At 39.5% G+C, this 16,628-nt stretch overlaps 1 protein-coding gene and 1 long non-coding RNA gene across 2 annotated transcripts in view; both read left to right on the plus strand.

Moving 5' to 3' along the window:
- LOC107641999 lies at positions 8,430 to 10,161 on the plus strand. Its single transcript, XM_016345339.2, has 4 exons — positions 8,430 to 8,622; positions 8,807 to 8,873; positions 8,987 to 9,859; positions 9,970 to 10,161. Exons 2-4 carry the CDS (start codon positions 8,811 to 8,813, stop codon positions 10,057 to 10,059), a joined length of 1,026 nt encoding a protein of 341 aa, XP_016200825.2. The 5' UTR covers positions 8,430 to 8,622; positions 8,807 to 8,810; the 3' UTR covers positions 10,060 to 10,161.
- The window catches only part of LOC110272264, a 9,052-nt gene continuing 3,165 nt past the window's right edge, over positions 10,742 to 16,628 (plus strand). Inside the window, exon 1 of the long non-coding RNA XR_002363390.1 lies at positions 10,742 to 10,911. This is a non-coding gene — a long non-coding RNA (uncharacterized LOC110272264). The remainder of the gene's footprint in view (positions 10,912 to 16,628) is intronic.

Here is a 16,628-nt window from a genome sequence, read left to right on the forward strand (position 1 = left end):
GTCTCCAAAAAAAAAAAAAAAAAAAATTTTTAGATGAGGCATTGAGGCTTATGTATGCAAGTGTATATATATATAGCACTCCACCGCTAGAGGGTCGTGTAATTAATGCTGATGGGTATCAGACACTACTTGATGGCCCACAGGCAAGTGTTTAGACCATCTTCACTGAATAATTCATTTCAGTCTTTGTTTATGACCTACGTGTTATAAAAAGTAATTCCACATCAGTTTTTGCGTCATAAACAGTAAATAGAAATTTAAAGTATTTTTCTCTTTTCTATTAAGAGAAACTAACTTTAGTTTCTATTGTGGTCCCACTAAATTAATTAATTAAAATACTTAAAATTAATATAATTATTTTTTTAATAATATTATTTAAATTTATAAATTTAAAAATAATTCACTATTAAAAGATATTAATATTAAAAAAATTCATATATAACAATAATACATAATATATAATTTGATATTACACTAATTTGTAAAATTACTCAATACAAAGAAAATCATAATTAAGCTCTATAGTTGACCACAAGCATTGTGAAATTGTCATATGTGTTCACTTAAGTCCTCTTTCAATTGTCTATGTTGCTGCCTATTTCGAAGTTGGGCATTTCTTTGGAGAAATTGATGGTATAGTGCAAAATCTTCCTTTCCCAACTGAGGTTGTGATAAGCCATTTTTGACATCGTCATACTCTAAGCCTTGAGCAAAATTTCCTGCATAAGTGTCTCTTTCATCCTCAACAATTATATTATGTAATATAATACAAGCTCTTATTATATTGGCAAGCTTTTTCTTTTTCCAAAAGAGAGCTGAACCACGTATAATTGCAAAGCGTGCTTGCAACACTCCGAATGCTCGCTCCATCTTTTCTTTGTCTTTCTTGGTATTGTGCAAATAACTTGCGTTTCTCCTCTTTTGGCTTTGAGATTGATTTGACAAATGTGGCCTATTCAGGATAAATACCATCTGCTAAATAGTATCCCATAGTATAATTATTACCACTAGTAGTATAATTTACCTCTGGAGCACGGTCATTTAGAATATCATCAAACATTGGAGAACGATCTAACACATTGATAACGTTATTTGAACCAGAAACTCCAAAGAACGCATGCCATATCCAAAAGTCTGAAGATGCTACAACCTCAAGTACTATGGTTGCAACCCCACGATAACCACTCATGTACATACCTTTCCACGCCTTTGGACAATTTTTCCATTCCCAAATGCATGCAGTCAGTGCTACCCAACATGCCAGGAAAGCCACAACCCTCCGCCATTTGTAGCAGGCATCGTACATCATTTGGATTTGGTTTTCGCAAGTATTCATCCTCGAACACCGAAATGACACCTTCAACAAATTTTTCCAAGCATTCAATTGTAGTGCTCTCGCCTATGCGCACATAATCATCAACAGCATCAGCTGCTATGCCATATGCTAACATCCATATCGCAGCGGTGCATTTTGGGAGTGGTGACAAGCCTTTTCTTCTAGTTGCATCAACCCTCTGTTGGAAATATGGATAGACGTTTGAGAGAGCGTCTACTATCCGAAGGAACACATGTCTTCTCATTCGAAATCTCCGTCGAAAAATGTCAGCATTATACACCAGTTCATCTGCAAAGTAATCTTGGGAAAGGCGATCATGTCCTGCTTCTCGATCTCTGTTGATCCATCTATGAGGAGTTGGGATAGAGCTTCTATCGATATCTTCTTCTTCTAAATCTTTGAATAAACACTCATCAATCCAATTATCTATGAGTATGTTATCTTGCCGTCTTCTTTTGCCATACAAAGCCTCATTAAACATATCATCAAAATTTCTAGCCATATCTTGAAATGTAATTTTTAGTACTCTTTCGAGGTGAGAAAGAGCTGAAATGGAGTTGTATAGTCATTGATAGTCAATATTTATAAGTGTGTCTGCAACAACTACCTACTTTACAACCGCTAGTTTTACAACGGCTACTTAATGGCTAGTTTTGCAACGACTACTTAACGGTCACTTTCATGAACAATAACGGCACAATAACATTGACTAATTTGAAAAGTTACATCAGAAATGAATAAAACATACTACATTACATACCAGTAATACGCAATAAAAATAAGAACATACTACGTAACTCTACAAATACAAGGAATTATTAAGTAAACCACTTCGCAATTATTTTCTCACATGCAATCTCATGAAGAGCTCGTCGTTTTTCACTCATTGTAGACGTGTCAGCATTAAGTATTTGCATATCCATTTTCCTTTCAATTTCCTTAGCCATCCTTTCCATTTTCCTTTCTTTTGCATTTATCTCCATTTCTTTAATATACCTCTGAGTTTGTAATTCCTGTTCTTTCATTGCCGCTTGAGTTTGTAATTCTTGTTCTGTCATTTCCGCTTGAATTTGTAACTCCTTTTCTTTCATTGCCATAATCTTTGCTCTATGTGCCCTCTCCTCTCTTCTTTCTTTTTCCCTATCCATTAGTTCCTTTTCTCTAACATTCTTAATATCTTCCATGAGAGATAGTTTTTTAATAATCGATGATTTCTTTTCGCTAAGATCTTCAGACATTTGTGCTTTTCCTTTACCTTTTTGCTTGCTCTTCTTTGATCGTTGTGGGCGAACGGGAGAGTCCACACTGGGTTCGTCTGCCAACGGTGTATCTGGGTTTGATGAGGATGAGTATGCTCCAGTTGCACTAACATTGGTTCTCTTTGAGCCTCCACTCTGTGTAGGTAGTTGGCTTCTCCATTTTTGCTCCAAATGAAGCATGTTCCAATGCCTCTCAAAAGTGAATTTTTGACCATAATTTGTGGAATAAAGTTTATAGGCCAACTCCTTTATATCATCAGCGTTCGAACCACTCCTTATGTTTCGACTAGCTTGATCGTAGCAACCAGCAAATTGTGCAACAGCCTTGTTGATCTTATACCATCATTTCTTACATGCAACTACCCCCTTGTCATGTCGGAGCAAAATTCTACACAGTAGCTGTGAATTTGACTCCAAAATTTTCACCCTTTTGATCGGTACCAACTATAGGGTCAGTTGAAATATTTAACCATGCACTGATCATCATCTCATCCTCTTTGCAATGCCAGTGTTGAATACTATCTTGCCTCCGATCCTCAATATCATCATCATTGAGGTCGATAGCATCTAATCCACGAGGGCTGGAAAAATCTGAATATTACGAATTTGGACTAGATTGTATCGGAGTCTGAGAGGGTGGGTTAGAAGAGCCACCAACACCAGATGAGTTATGTTTTGATGCACTGAATTGAGTTGGAAATGGCAAAGATGTTGGAGTAATATTTCCGATAGATGGGTTTGTTATATCGAAAATAATATTTTCGATAAAGATATTATTGAACTCTTTGACAAGCCAATGTTCGACAAGAATAGGCTTCAATCATTCCCAAGTACCAAAAAATATTTCGATCAACCTCCAAATACATGTTAGAATTAACTTTGGATGGGAGCCAATGAGGTACTCCGTTAGGTACTCTCTATTAATCGATTGACGCAAATATGCAAATCGAAGAGGCAGACTCGACGGAGGTCAGTGGATCGAAGAAGAGGTTACTGGTGTCGAAGATGGTAGACAGAAAACCGAATCAAAGGCAAAAGTTTCAATCTCTAAAATAATTTGTTAGTTGAAAAAAGAAGTGAAGATTAACTACATAGGATTCATCGAAGATGGTCAATCGATGAAGGAGAGGATTTTGATCGACTAAGACTCATCAAGAAAGAGTGAAGCAATCGAAGAAGTGAAAAAGTTAATAAGTGAAGATGGTTAGTGGCAGTTACAGACGACACTCAAGGAGAGCGGGAACAGTTATTCAAGGATTAACGTACGTGGAAGTTATATCTGAATTTGATTGAAGACTTCTATAAATACGTGAAAGATCGAAAGAACAAAGGTTGGAATCTTTTCAGAGAAAACACTCACACTCACTCACATCCCCAGTGACTTTCTGAGTCAATCAAGAGTCTTTTTCTTTGAAGAGTTCCTTCCATGTCTTTACTTTTCATTTAAATTCCTGGCAACTTTCCTTTTCATGCAATTTATCTTCTTTGCAATGTCATTTCGATTCCTTTAAATTCAGCAACTTTTACCCTTTCCAGTCTTTACTTTTTAATTTGCCCTTTACTTTTCCAAACACTTTTCCTTTTTGTAATTTTATTTCCCTTTTTATTCAAGTCATTTAAATTTTATTGTTCATTTCGAATTTTTGCAAAGCTTGGTTTCCTTCTTCTTCGTCATTGTCAAAGACATGGATTTTGATGCAAATAAAACTGGTACTCACAAAGAGAAGTATGTTTCGCTTCCAGACCACTAGATATGAACCACTCTCGATTTTGCTAAAAATCGACAAAACAAATTGGCACGCCCGGTAGGACAGTTTTAAAATTTATTTGTGTCAAAATTTGTTGCTTTCAACTGTTGCATTATGCATGTAGTGTTGATATTTGATGCATGCGATTAAGAAGTGGTATAATTATTACCATGTCTGTCAAAGTTTTAAATGGCAATGCAGAAATAAGTAATAATGCCCCAATAACTGCTACACAAACTTCTGCAAATTTGATTTCACATGCAGAGTATAATTCTGGGGAGAATATTGCAGTTATTATTGCAAGTGTTGATGGTAGTGGGCAAAATCCACGCCCTAGGATCACCCCAGTGCAGAATCAACCACAAATAACTGTAGGTTGGCCTCCATTTGGCCTTCCTCCTGGCTGTACGCCTCCTATGAGCAGTTACACATTTCCAGTCAGATATGGAAATGTGGCAGGTATGGTTTCTAACCAACCTTCTTTTTCATATCCCGACGTTAATCGAGATTACTAGAACACACTTCTAATCCGAATTGCTCACTCAACCAATCCTTGTGGGATTCGACCTCACTCTATTGTGAGTTTTTACTTGACGATGATAACCGGTGCACTTGCCGGAAGGAATTTTGCCGATCGTGCAATTTCCTAAATCGTAGCATAACACGTTTATGCGCATCAATTACCAAGTGGGCTCCTCGTCGAATAATTCAGGATCGATGGCTGAGTTTCAACAATATATTGACAAAAGCCATCATGATTTAGTCAACCTGTTAACTTACCAGATGACTACTATTCTGAATCCTATCCTGGCTGACAATGAGTCAAAATATGATGGACTGGTTAAACAAGTCGAGAGAATTGCTCGAATTGTCGATTATGATGAGGGGCAGCCTATTCCCCAAGATTTGTTAGTAGACCAGGAGAACATAGGATATAATGAGGAGAATGTATTTAACAATCCTGAAAGGGAAGAAAATATTCCTTATCTCGTTCGACGATATCAAAATGCTGATGAAGTTTTAAATAGACTTCACACACAGCGTGTATATCATTACCAGGTGACAAGGATTGTCGAGGATGTCCTCAATGGAATGGGTATCAACGTGGGTCTCATGCATCATCGACTATATTTTGTTTCTGTTTTTCCTTCTGCAGTGCAAATGACAGAAGTCGAACGGGTGGGTGGTGAGCCATGACTTCTCGTATAGAATGAGAAACTAACGCATGGCATCACCGAACCAGCGAAATGATACTGCTTCGACATGCGTCCTACAAACCATGGAGCAACACCTGACGTCGGCACCACGCACAAAGTGAGAAGCAGGCGCGTGATTGGGCCTGCTGGTCGTTGATTCTCCTGCACCCAAGCTTCCCATGAGCTGCAAAAAGAGCTTGATGCAGACACCTGTGAGCATAATTGTAAGAATCGGACCAAATCGGTCGGTTTGACTGAAAAATCGATGAACCGATAGTCTGAAATAATGCCAGATGGAAACGATCATGTATCTAATGCGATCAAGTTGTCATGGATCAAACAAATCCATGATGCGGAGGCGTTGGACACTCCAGAGTCTGTGCAACGCTATGTTTGATGTCATATATTTTGCTTGATTGGTACCACTTTGTTTCTTGACAAGTTGACGTCGATGGTGAGTTGCAAGTACTTGTCCCTGTTAAGAAATTTTTCAGAAATCAGGTCTTACAGTTGAGGATCAGCATGTTTGGCATATCTATATTATGTTGGGTCTCGCGTTATGATATGAAGGAGATGGATGGTCCACTAGTGTTATTGCACATCTAAGCATGGAAGCAAATGCCTTGGCTAGCTCCGAGTCCCACACCTGTTCCTGTAGATGGAGTCTTTCTGTTGGCATGAAGGTAATTTTTTTTTTCGCATGAAAAATGGAATTATTACATCGTGAATTGTATATTACAATATTAAGTAATTATTGTAAGGTCCCACATCAGTTGGGGAGGAGAACGAAGTATGCCTTATAAAGATGTGGATACCTCTCCCTATCGTCAAAGGCAAAACCATGAGGCATTGTGTGCCAAAGCGAAAAATATCGTGCTAGCAGGTGATATGGGCTGTGACAGATGGTATTAGAGTCGGATCCCGGATCGATGTGCCAGCGAGGGCGCTGAGCTCCCTTAGGGGGGTGGATTGTAAGGTCCCACATCGGTTGGAGAGGGGAACGAAGCATGCTTTATAAGGGTGTAGATACCTCTTCCTAGCATGACGCGTTTTGACGAGTGAGTGTGGAGAACTTTGACTAGCATCCCTATCGTCAAAGGCAAAACCGTGAGGCCTTGTGTGCCAAAGTGGACAATATCATGCTAGCGGGTGATCTGGACTGTTACAGATGGTATCAGAGCTGAAGCTTGGATCGATGTGCCAGCGAGGACACTGAGCTCCCTTAGGGGGGTGGATTGTAAGGTCCCACATCGATTGGGGAGGAGAACGAAGCATGCCTTATAAGGGTGTGGATACCTCTCCATAGCATGACGCGTTTTGACGAGTGAGTGTGAGGGGGGCTTCGGCTAGCATCCCTATCGTCAAAGGCAAAACCATGAGGCCTTGTGTGCCAAAGCGGACAATATCATGCTAGCGGGTGGTCTGGGCTGTTACATCAATCAATTAAAATTTTTATTACTTACGCATGAATTGTTTATTGGTCTCTATCTATATCAATAATTGAGTTCAATTGCTTGGTGTGATGGTCTCTATAATACGTTAATCTTATTCTTTTTCTAGAAGGATTAATTTTATTCATTTTTTTTTCTTTTGAAAAATTAATTTACTTGTTTTACTAAACACCAGCTTGTTAATTGGTTCATGTTGTAGGTCAAATAAAGCTTCAACCTGATCAATAATGTTAATCTCCAAGGCCCAACAAATTATGAACAAGTATTATTAATATTGCACCCATACCTCTATTGTTATTATTTAGTCATCAAACTTTCCAGCATAATCCAAATTTCCAAATGCCATTTACTGGTCAGTGGTCACACTTCCAATTTTTGTTAGTATGTGAGAGTCGCTACACAAACAGCCCATCAACTTCAAGCCATTTATACCCTATTTGGCTGTAGCTGCCTTCATACTAGCTTCAACAATTATGCATAAAGCGGCTTTGTGTTCACTGACATTTCCGTAATTTTATTGCCTAGCCAGAGATTTTTTATATATTGCACTGCACCACATGCTACGAGGTAAAATTTTAACTGGCTATCCTTCCATATTGGACACTAACTGTTCCAATAAAGTGAATGGAACATGTAAAAATTTTCTTATCTTACATACCTTGTGATGAGTATGAGAAATCACAATGCAAGATCCTATAACAATCCTTTAAAAGAAGGATCATTCAGTACTGAATTTTCCACCTGGCAACTCCTAGGCTCATTCAAATTTTTGCTGTGTGCCTTATTACAAGAATATCCCTGCTGCATCTTTTTCCCACCTTGCTTTACATTACATGTATACACACCAGTGCATATTGTTTGACTTGCTATCATACATATACATCGAGACAAACAATTTTCTGACATACTCATTCTAATTTCTGTGTGGTCATTTCAATTTCAAAAATCGGTGAGTCTTTATCATATTAGGTGAGTCTTTATCATATTATAATATATGATGATAACTGATAAATTCTATATATTTATTTTTTCCTCTATTAAATATCAGGTATACTTTGTATCAATAATAATGATTAATTCTATGCTTATGTTGACCCATTAGCTTATTAGCTTATTAGACAGAATTTGAGCCTAATTCAAGTGTTAATTTTGTCCCATTATTTAAGTTATATAGGTGGAATTTAATAATTTGGTAGGGATAAGATTAAGAAACTAGATCAGAACTAATTACTAAAGTTCTTATCTAAACCTAGCATAGAGTTGGTATGTAATTAGGCTTCTCAAGCTTATAATTAAAAGTTCGATTTGTGTCACTGTGTGCAATGAAATTTATGTGAAAAAAATAATAAGAATAACAAGTTATCAGTACTTTAAGATACAGAGTTATTAATTAATAATATTAGTTACTATTCATTTATATGAAGCATGGCCATGTAACTTTTCATTGTAGCATCACCATCACTGCAATTCATCATGATATCATCATACCATATATCACAAGTAGCTATAAGTAGCTACATATACAACATAATAGAGATAAGAGATCACTTCTGAAATATCACTCAAAAGGGCTTTGTTTTTGGATTGATTTCCTTTCAATAAGGTTTTCTTCTTCGGTCTTTCTTCTTCAGGAAATTATTAACATTGATGATAACGTTGATGATAATATAACTTTCTTTTTCAAACATTTCTTATATTCTTTTGAGTTAATTTATATTCAATGTTCTTTTGATTTTAAAATCTTCTTTTATTGTGATGACAACCAATCAGTTATTCAAATTTCATTTGTTGACCATGCCATACGTTGAGTTTCAGACAACATGGATAGCCTCAGCTCTTACTATCAAGGAAGATACTTTTATATGGAGATCAACCCCAACTTAGTATGTAGCTAACTCACTGAATAGACAAAATTTTTTATTTTTTGTATCAAGCTTATTTTGACTAGCGTCATATTATATCATACATTTAATACTTGATACCTTCTCTTTTGAAGGAGATGGGTGAAATTCCTTCGACATTCTATAGGAGATTTAAAGATGCACTACCAAACTTGATGACATTTTATGATTCTGCTGGCAATGAAGTTGACCTGGTCATTGAGAAGTGCCATCAAACTGCTATAATTGTTACCGGCTACAATAACCTTGGCGCTATTTATGGCCTTAAAGATGAAGGTTGGTTGAGTGTCTGTTACGTTGGCCAAGACAGATTTCTCATTGTTGAAGTGAAGGACCACAACATGCAGACCAAAGAGCTGTGCTACCCACCGTTGAAGCTGAGTGTGGACATCAAACCATCAATACCTGTTCCAGGAATCATAGAACTATCTGACGATGAGACTAATGCAACTCCGCCGCTTGAAAATTTTGAACCTGTCCAAGTTTCACATATAGGATACCAACAACCTTATGCAGCTATGGATAATTCCAAGTGGGATGATGCCACTGACCAACTCCAACATCTTCCAGAATCTGTGTTGAATCTGTTGACCTGCATTGACCCTTCCACATATTATGGTCTTGAACCTTACTTTAATCAGCTGGAACCCAGTGTCAATAACGAGGATCAAGACGACCAACTGGATCCAATAAGACCAATCATTTCACTTCTTCCATTCCCGGAGTCTCCATTTTTAGATGTCCCACAGACAAAAAATATATCCTCTGTAGTGGCCGAAGAAACCAGTGATAATTGTAACATTAGTGCTGAGGTTGTTTCAAATGAGAATGCAGGGTTTCCAAATGGTCAGAGCCCTCCACCCCTGAATCGTAACAATGGCATTTCGCCACCGCGTTCCCCAATCATGCAAGACTTTTATTCAGTTGTCAGGGTGATATCTGAGTACCAGTCAAAACACTATTCTATGGTAGGTCTCTGCAATTCATAAATATTATCCTTGCTCATATTGAATGAAGTCAATTTCCTTGCATCTAAGTATTTAATAGCCCACCATTTTATGTCACTTTCATTTGGCAGCTACTTCTATCTGCTTTCTCTTTGCTTGCATTTCCTTCGAGGCCTGATTTCGTTGCGTTAGAGAGTTACACAAGCTACCAATCATCATGAAGCTTCGATGGAGGAGCCTCAGGTCATCAGAAGCCTTTCTTACCAGGGGTTGGAGAAAATTTTCAGTTGACTATAGCCTAAAATGTGGAAGTGTAGTTCGTTTCTGCGTCCCTATTAATGATGAAACTACTATATTTGTTTCTATATTACGTATGTAAGATGTTTAATTGGTAATTTTTTTATTTTAGCAATGCCTCTACAAGCTCATGCGGTATTGCAATGTCTCAACCATGTGTAATGTGGTATTAATGTCATTAGTTGTACCAACTTGTGTCTATCTATAACTTAAATGAATTAGAATTTTTCTGGCTCGACTTATGATTGGTTTATGTTTGAAGCCAATTGAGACAAGGGCCAATCTAAACAATTACAACTGTTAAATTATCTTCTATAAGACATTCATACACCTTTAATATACCAATTATTATTAAGAAAATATAATTAGTATTTTAATTTTATTAAACACCCTACCAGCAACTAAAATTAATGTAGTTATTTGTTATACAAATAGTTCCAAAACATGAAATGTAAGTTAAAACTTGAACAATGTTAATGCTGATCCCCGCTTCATTATTAAAATAAAACAATTATATTAATAGATTATAACCAGAAACTCGACCCAGCCCGCTTTGGAAGAAACGTCATCGTTTTATGGTTGTATAAAAAAAACCCAAAAAGCAATCACATTCGTTCGTTTCATGTTCTCCCAGCACCTTTCTACTCTTTTTGCCTTTGGAATGGAGTCAAAACCCCAACTAGCCTTCATGACCATCGCCGCCATTTTGGTCCTCATCGTATGTGCGTTTAACCCCTCTCAATTTTATGCTTTGCCCATATTTCTCCGTTACACAGGTATACTCAGTATTTCTTGGTTTTTTTTTATACTTCGTTCACAAATTATTCAATGAGTATTGCATGTTTGGTGTTCTTATTGTATTATCATTTTTTTAACAAGAGAGCTCAACACGAAGAGTGGAGCGACAAGCAAACTGACACAACGATATGAACAAGTAGGAAATAAAACTTCCTTAATGTCATCTCCGGCATAGCCATCAACAACAAAAAGGATCTAAACTACTCCATTCTCTAACACTGTTTAAAGATTTCTGAAATACCTCCTCTGTACTCCCTTCCTTGTTATTAAAGATCCGCATGTTCCTCTCTAGCCGAATGTTTCAAATAACTGAAAAGAAGCACAAAAGCCATTTGTTACGCTCTACCTTCTTATTAGCAGCACCTATCCAACTCTCAAAGTGTTCTTTTAGTGATCCCGGAACAACCCACAATCTCCTTAATTCAGATAGCCATTGACACCACACCTGCCAAGAAAACTCACAACCCAGGAACAAGTGATGAATAATTTCCACTTCTTTATTACACAAAATGCATATGTTATCACCTTGACCCGTAATTCCCAATCTAAGCAGTCTTTCTTTAGTATTCACTCTTCCTATCAGTGTAAACCAGATAAATAACTCCAATCATGGTGGCACCAAACCTTTCCATAAGGTTCTTGTGAAACTGTAGCTGGTTATATCCTCCCGAAGAGATTCTGATTGAACTACCTGCACAAAAGAGTTAGTTGAGAATATACCTTCCTTGTCAAATTTCCAAAAAATTATGTCCGGCTTATCATGTGCCAGCTTTACAGGTCTTAGGGTCTCATGCAATTGAACCACTAGATCCAACTCCCACTGGTATAACTCTCGCCTCCACTGGAAATTCCAAATCCACTCTAACCCATCCCAAAACCTACAATCCCCTATGACCGATCTTTTTTTGGTTTGAAATGGAGAAAAGCCTCAGAAAACTCATCTGTAACGGACCACTTTGTAACCAGACATCTTCCCAAAATCGAGTCCTCCTTCCGTCACCCACCTCCATAGACAATCCCGCAATCACCTTATCTTTCACACCATTATCCCTGAATTGTAGCTGACAGATATCCTTCCATGGACCCCCTCTAGTAGGTAATGTTTGAGCTGATAACATCACACTGGGATTCAAATCATAGCAGGACAATCTTCTTCCAAAGTGGGCATTCTTCTTTTGAAAAGCGCCACCACCACTTAAATAGTAGTGCGGAGTTTCTAACCACGACATCACCTATCCCCAATCCACCCAATTTTTTAGGGGCTTAAACCACCTCCCACTTAACAAGCGCCAAACCATTCCTGCCTTCCTCCTTACTCCACAGGAACCTCCTCTGCAGTGATATCAACTTTTCTGCCACTGCCTTTGGCATCTTATATAGACTCAGGTAGTACACCGGCAAGCTATTTAACACAGATTTAATTAGGACCAGCTTACCCGCCTTATTAAGGACCTTTGCTTTCCACAGGTTGAGCTTCTCCTCTACCTTGTCAATTATCGGTTTCCAGGTCCTGACTAGTCTTGGATTCGCTCCTAGAGAAATGCCAAGATATTTGACTGGGAGGCAGGCCTCCTTGCACCCCAACAAGTTACACATGTTGTGCGTCCACTGCTGTTCACAGTTGATTGGGATTAAACTTGATTTATCAAAGTTAATGGTTAGCCCCGACATCACCTCAAAGCACCTTAGCAGCCTAGCATAGTTTCTGATGGTCTCCTCTTCTGGTGGACAGAACAATATAGTGTCATCTGCGAACTGGAGGTGTGACAGCTCTATATTGTCCTTACCAACTAGAAGCGGCACAATATGTCTGTTCCTGACTGCCTCCCCTACCATCCTATGCAGAACATCAACCACTAGAACAAACACAAACAGAGATAGTGGATCACCTTGTCTTAAATCCCTCTCCATCTTAAACGGTTTAGATGGAGAGCCATTTACCAGAATCAACATGGATGCTGTGCCAACACACTCCTTAACCCACTCCCTCCACCTCCAGCCAAACCCCATCTTCTGTAGCACGATGTCCACAAAGCTCCATTTAACCCAATCATAAGCCTTTTGAAAGTCTAGTTTGATGATTGCCGATTTTTTTTTCATCTTCAACCATTGCACTGTCTCGCAGGCAATAAGTGTCCCATCATGTATCTTGCCACCCTTCACAAAGGCGCTCTGAGTCTCCCCGACTAGACCTGGCATGACTGTTCTCATTCTCCTAACCATCACTTTTGAAATCACTTTGTAAACGCAACCTACCATGCTGATCGGCCGGAGGTCCTTGATCTCCTTGGCTCCAGTATACTTAGGTGCAAGGGCTACCCAAGTAATATTGGAATCAGATGGCAACCTTAAAGATTGAAAGAAATCCAGAACTGCTTTGCTAAACTCTGCACCAATCTCATCCCAGCACTTCTTGACGAAATTCATGTTATACCCATCACTTCCTGGTGCCTTGGATGACTCGCAATCCCAAATGGCCTCTCTAATCTCCTCTAATGTCGGTAATCTCTCCAAAGCTATCGACTCCTCTTCATCAATCCTGTTTACCAGTCCGTCTCAAAAACCCACCACCGGTGACCTCTCCTGGTGGTATAACTCTTATAAAAATATCTAATAGCAATCTTGATCCAAGCTTGATTTCTTATCAACCTTCCATTAATTAGCAGGGCGTCAATTATGTTGTTCCTTCTTCTTGCCGATGCTAAGTTATGAAAGTACCTAGTGTCTTTATCCATATCCTTCGCATGCTTGGAGCGTGATATCTGCTTCTAGTGTATCTCTTTTCTCACATACCACTGTTTGCAGTAGCTTACTAATGCCTTTCTTCTAGCTTCTGTTATATCATCATAAACTCCATTTCCAGCCAGCTCATCTATCTTCCTGAGCTCCACCTCAAATTGCTAAATTTTCTTATCCATGTCACCAAACTTGTCCTTATGCCATCTTCCCAAAGGTACCATAAGAGCCTTCAGTTTGTCCGTGAATTGCACCTCACCAAGATTCCTCCATTCCTCTCTGACCATTCTTAGGAAATCTTCATGTGTAAACTAGGCATCTAAGCTTCGAAAAGGACGCAGACCACCTCTGTACATGGTATTCTGAACTATAATTGCACAGTGATCTGATAGCCCTCTTGAACCCCCTTTTAATCGAACCTCTGGAAACTCCTCTGTCCATTCAACACTGACTAGGACTCTATCAATACGACTGCAAGAGCGGCCACTAAACCATGTATATTTGCGATCACTCAAAGGTAAGTCCACTAACTGCATATCTTGAACCCAGCTCTTGAAATCTTCTGCTGAATCGGTTAATCTGTCCTGACCTTTCCTCTCTTCAACATGAATGACTTCATTAAAGTCACCCATATAGCATAGCGGGACTTGGCATAAGCCAGCTACAAAGCTCAGTTCCTCCCATACAGCAAGTTTTCCTGTTCTATTATGAGCACCATATACCAAACAGAAAGCACAACGGAATTCATTTTTCAAAAGGACTTCTTCTACACATAACCATCTCTCCCCTTTATAACAGTTATTCATCCTGAACATCATGTCATCCCATATTAACAGGAGGCCCCCGGACGTTCCGTCCGACTCTACAAACTCCCACCCCACAGCATCGCTCCCCCAGATCCATATTACGTCAAACTTAGTCACAACTTACATTTTAGACTCAACCAGACCCAACATATTCAGTTTCTGTTTCTTTTTCAACTCTTTAACCATACTCAACTTTCCAACTCCTCCTAACCCCCTAATATTCCAAGAACTAAAAAACATAATGAAACATTATTACACACCTTTTTTAATTTTTTCGGTCTGCATCTTCGAGCCTTTTCTTTTTGCTTTGCCAACTTCCTCTTTTAAGCTAGTGCTTCATTCTGTTCTTGTAAAATCGCCATTATATCATCATCTTCGTTGTACTGCACTACTCCGGATTCAACTGCCAGTTCCCATGCCCTTTTATTTTCGAGCATCTGTTCATTTCTGTCCATCTCGTTCGTACCGCAATTCGCATGTTGTACAGGGCCAAAGTCATCACAATTCTCGCCCCTATTCTCAGCAACCTGCTCTCCAGCTCTATTATCACTGTCCCCCCTCCCCATTTTCACCACTTCCTTTGTCCAGCCTAGCACAAGCCAGTGTCATGTCATTCCCTATTGGTGAGTCTTCATCATTTTCAATTTGCCCAGCCCTCAAGCCCTGGACATCCTCTCCCAGCACCATATCCGTCTCCTTGGTGTACCCATTGCCCACCTCCTTACTGGCGGCATCAATCCGTACCTTCGCTGGCAAAGAGTTTCCATGGTGTAATGGATGCATAGCTTTGCCGCCTGCTTGCTGTATTTCAGTCGCATGCTTGCCCGCTACAATGCCTGCAGCGACGCGATCCATGCGGACCCCTTCTCACGCTACAGCTCAGACGTCTTCCTCCCGTCCAGCCGCCCAATTTTCCTTCACCGGACCTGCATCGTCGTGTTCGTTCCAGCCGCTTTTTTTCTCGCCAGCTCGGTGGTTGCCCCCGCTTCGAGGATCCACTGCGCTGACTGCATCCAAGTCCTCCTCTTCGACAGGGTCTCCAGCAGCGGCGCCTGACTCAGCAGCGTTTGGAGTGTAGCCAGATGGGCCAACCCGACCCGGACCCAGCAGCAACCCGCCTGTTCCTACTTCAACATTACACGGGCCAAGGTTGTGGTAGCCCAATCTCCCTACTTCCGCATAAGTCATGAATGGGACCTTATTGGGCTAGCATTGAGGCCTTTTTTGGGCAGAATTCTTCCTCCAAGGGCTTCCTTTAGTCAGCCCAGCAGTATCATAATTCCAAGTTAACGTTTTATCTAATTCAGAATCGTTAGCCAAATCATAGAATCCCTTTAAATTAGCACTCCTATTAACAGCAGAATCATCAGTTCCCATTGAATTTTGAATGTGAAATAAATTGCAATAATTCCATTCATTCAAAATATTTTCGGGAATTACCAATCTATCCCTATCATCTTCTTCTTCCCTTGGCACCACCATTGCCATCTCAGCTACCGGATCTCTGTTTCTCACTGGCACTATCACATTCGAACTTCTTGCACCCAGAATATCGCATGCTCTTGAGGCGCAAGGTTTATTCATATCATCAGACTTGCAATGTGCCCCATAGCTCTTATAACCGACCTCTTTAACTAGGACATTGAAACCGCTAGTACCAACTGTAATGTGAATCCATTCATTAATTATGTCCATGATACAAGTGTCAATTTGTACCTGTCCCACACTGAACGAGATACATGATTTTGTGGCTTCATCAAATCCTACTACTTCTCCCCATTGACTTTCTATCAGCTTGAACGTCTCCGTTGACCACATGTGCAAAGGAATACCAAAACACTCTATCCACACCCTTCGAGTTTCACTCCGTTCCTCTTCATCCCATCTCCACACGCTATGGAAGAACTCAATATATTGTTCAATTTGAACGTGTAGGCTTCTTCGGCACTTAGAATGCTATCAAAAGTTAGGATTGCTTTATACACTCCGAGTTCTCGTACTTCCACCACCTGCGGCGAATTCCTTTCAATCATAGCCTTCAGCGACTTATAGTCAATCGCCTTTGTCGTCCCACCTATTAGACTCCTTTGTAGCCAGACCAGGTTTTCTTTTGCCACGGGCACTTCCATCTTCTTCGTCTACCCATTCCCGTG

This window comes from Arachis ipaensis, chromosome B05, assembly GCF_000816755.2.
Source record: "Arachis ipaensis cultivar K30076 chromosome B05, Araip1.1, whole genome shotgun sequence".
In the NCBI taxonomy this organism is placed as follows: Eukaryota; Viridiplantae; Streptophyta; class Magnoliopsida; order Fabales; family Fabaceae; genus Arachis; species Arachis ipaensis.

Excerpts from the sequence above, each read along its gene's own strand:
- LOC107641999 (XM_016345339.2), top strand. The coding sequence starts at position 8,811 with ATGGATAGCCTCAGCTCTTACTATCAAGGAAGATACTTTTATATGGAG. Across the intron at positions 8,874-8,986 it reads TGGAGATCAACCCCAACTTA|GAGATGGGTGAAATTCCTTC; the intron begins GTATGTAGCTAA and ends TCTCTTTTGAAG. Across the intron at positions 9,860-9,969 it reads AGTCAAAACACTATTCTATG|CTACTTCTATCTGCTTTCTC; the intron begins GTAGGTCTCTGC and ends TTCATTTGGCAG.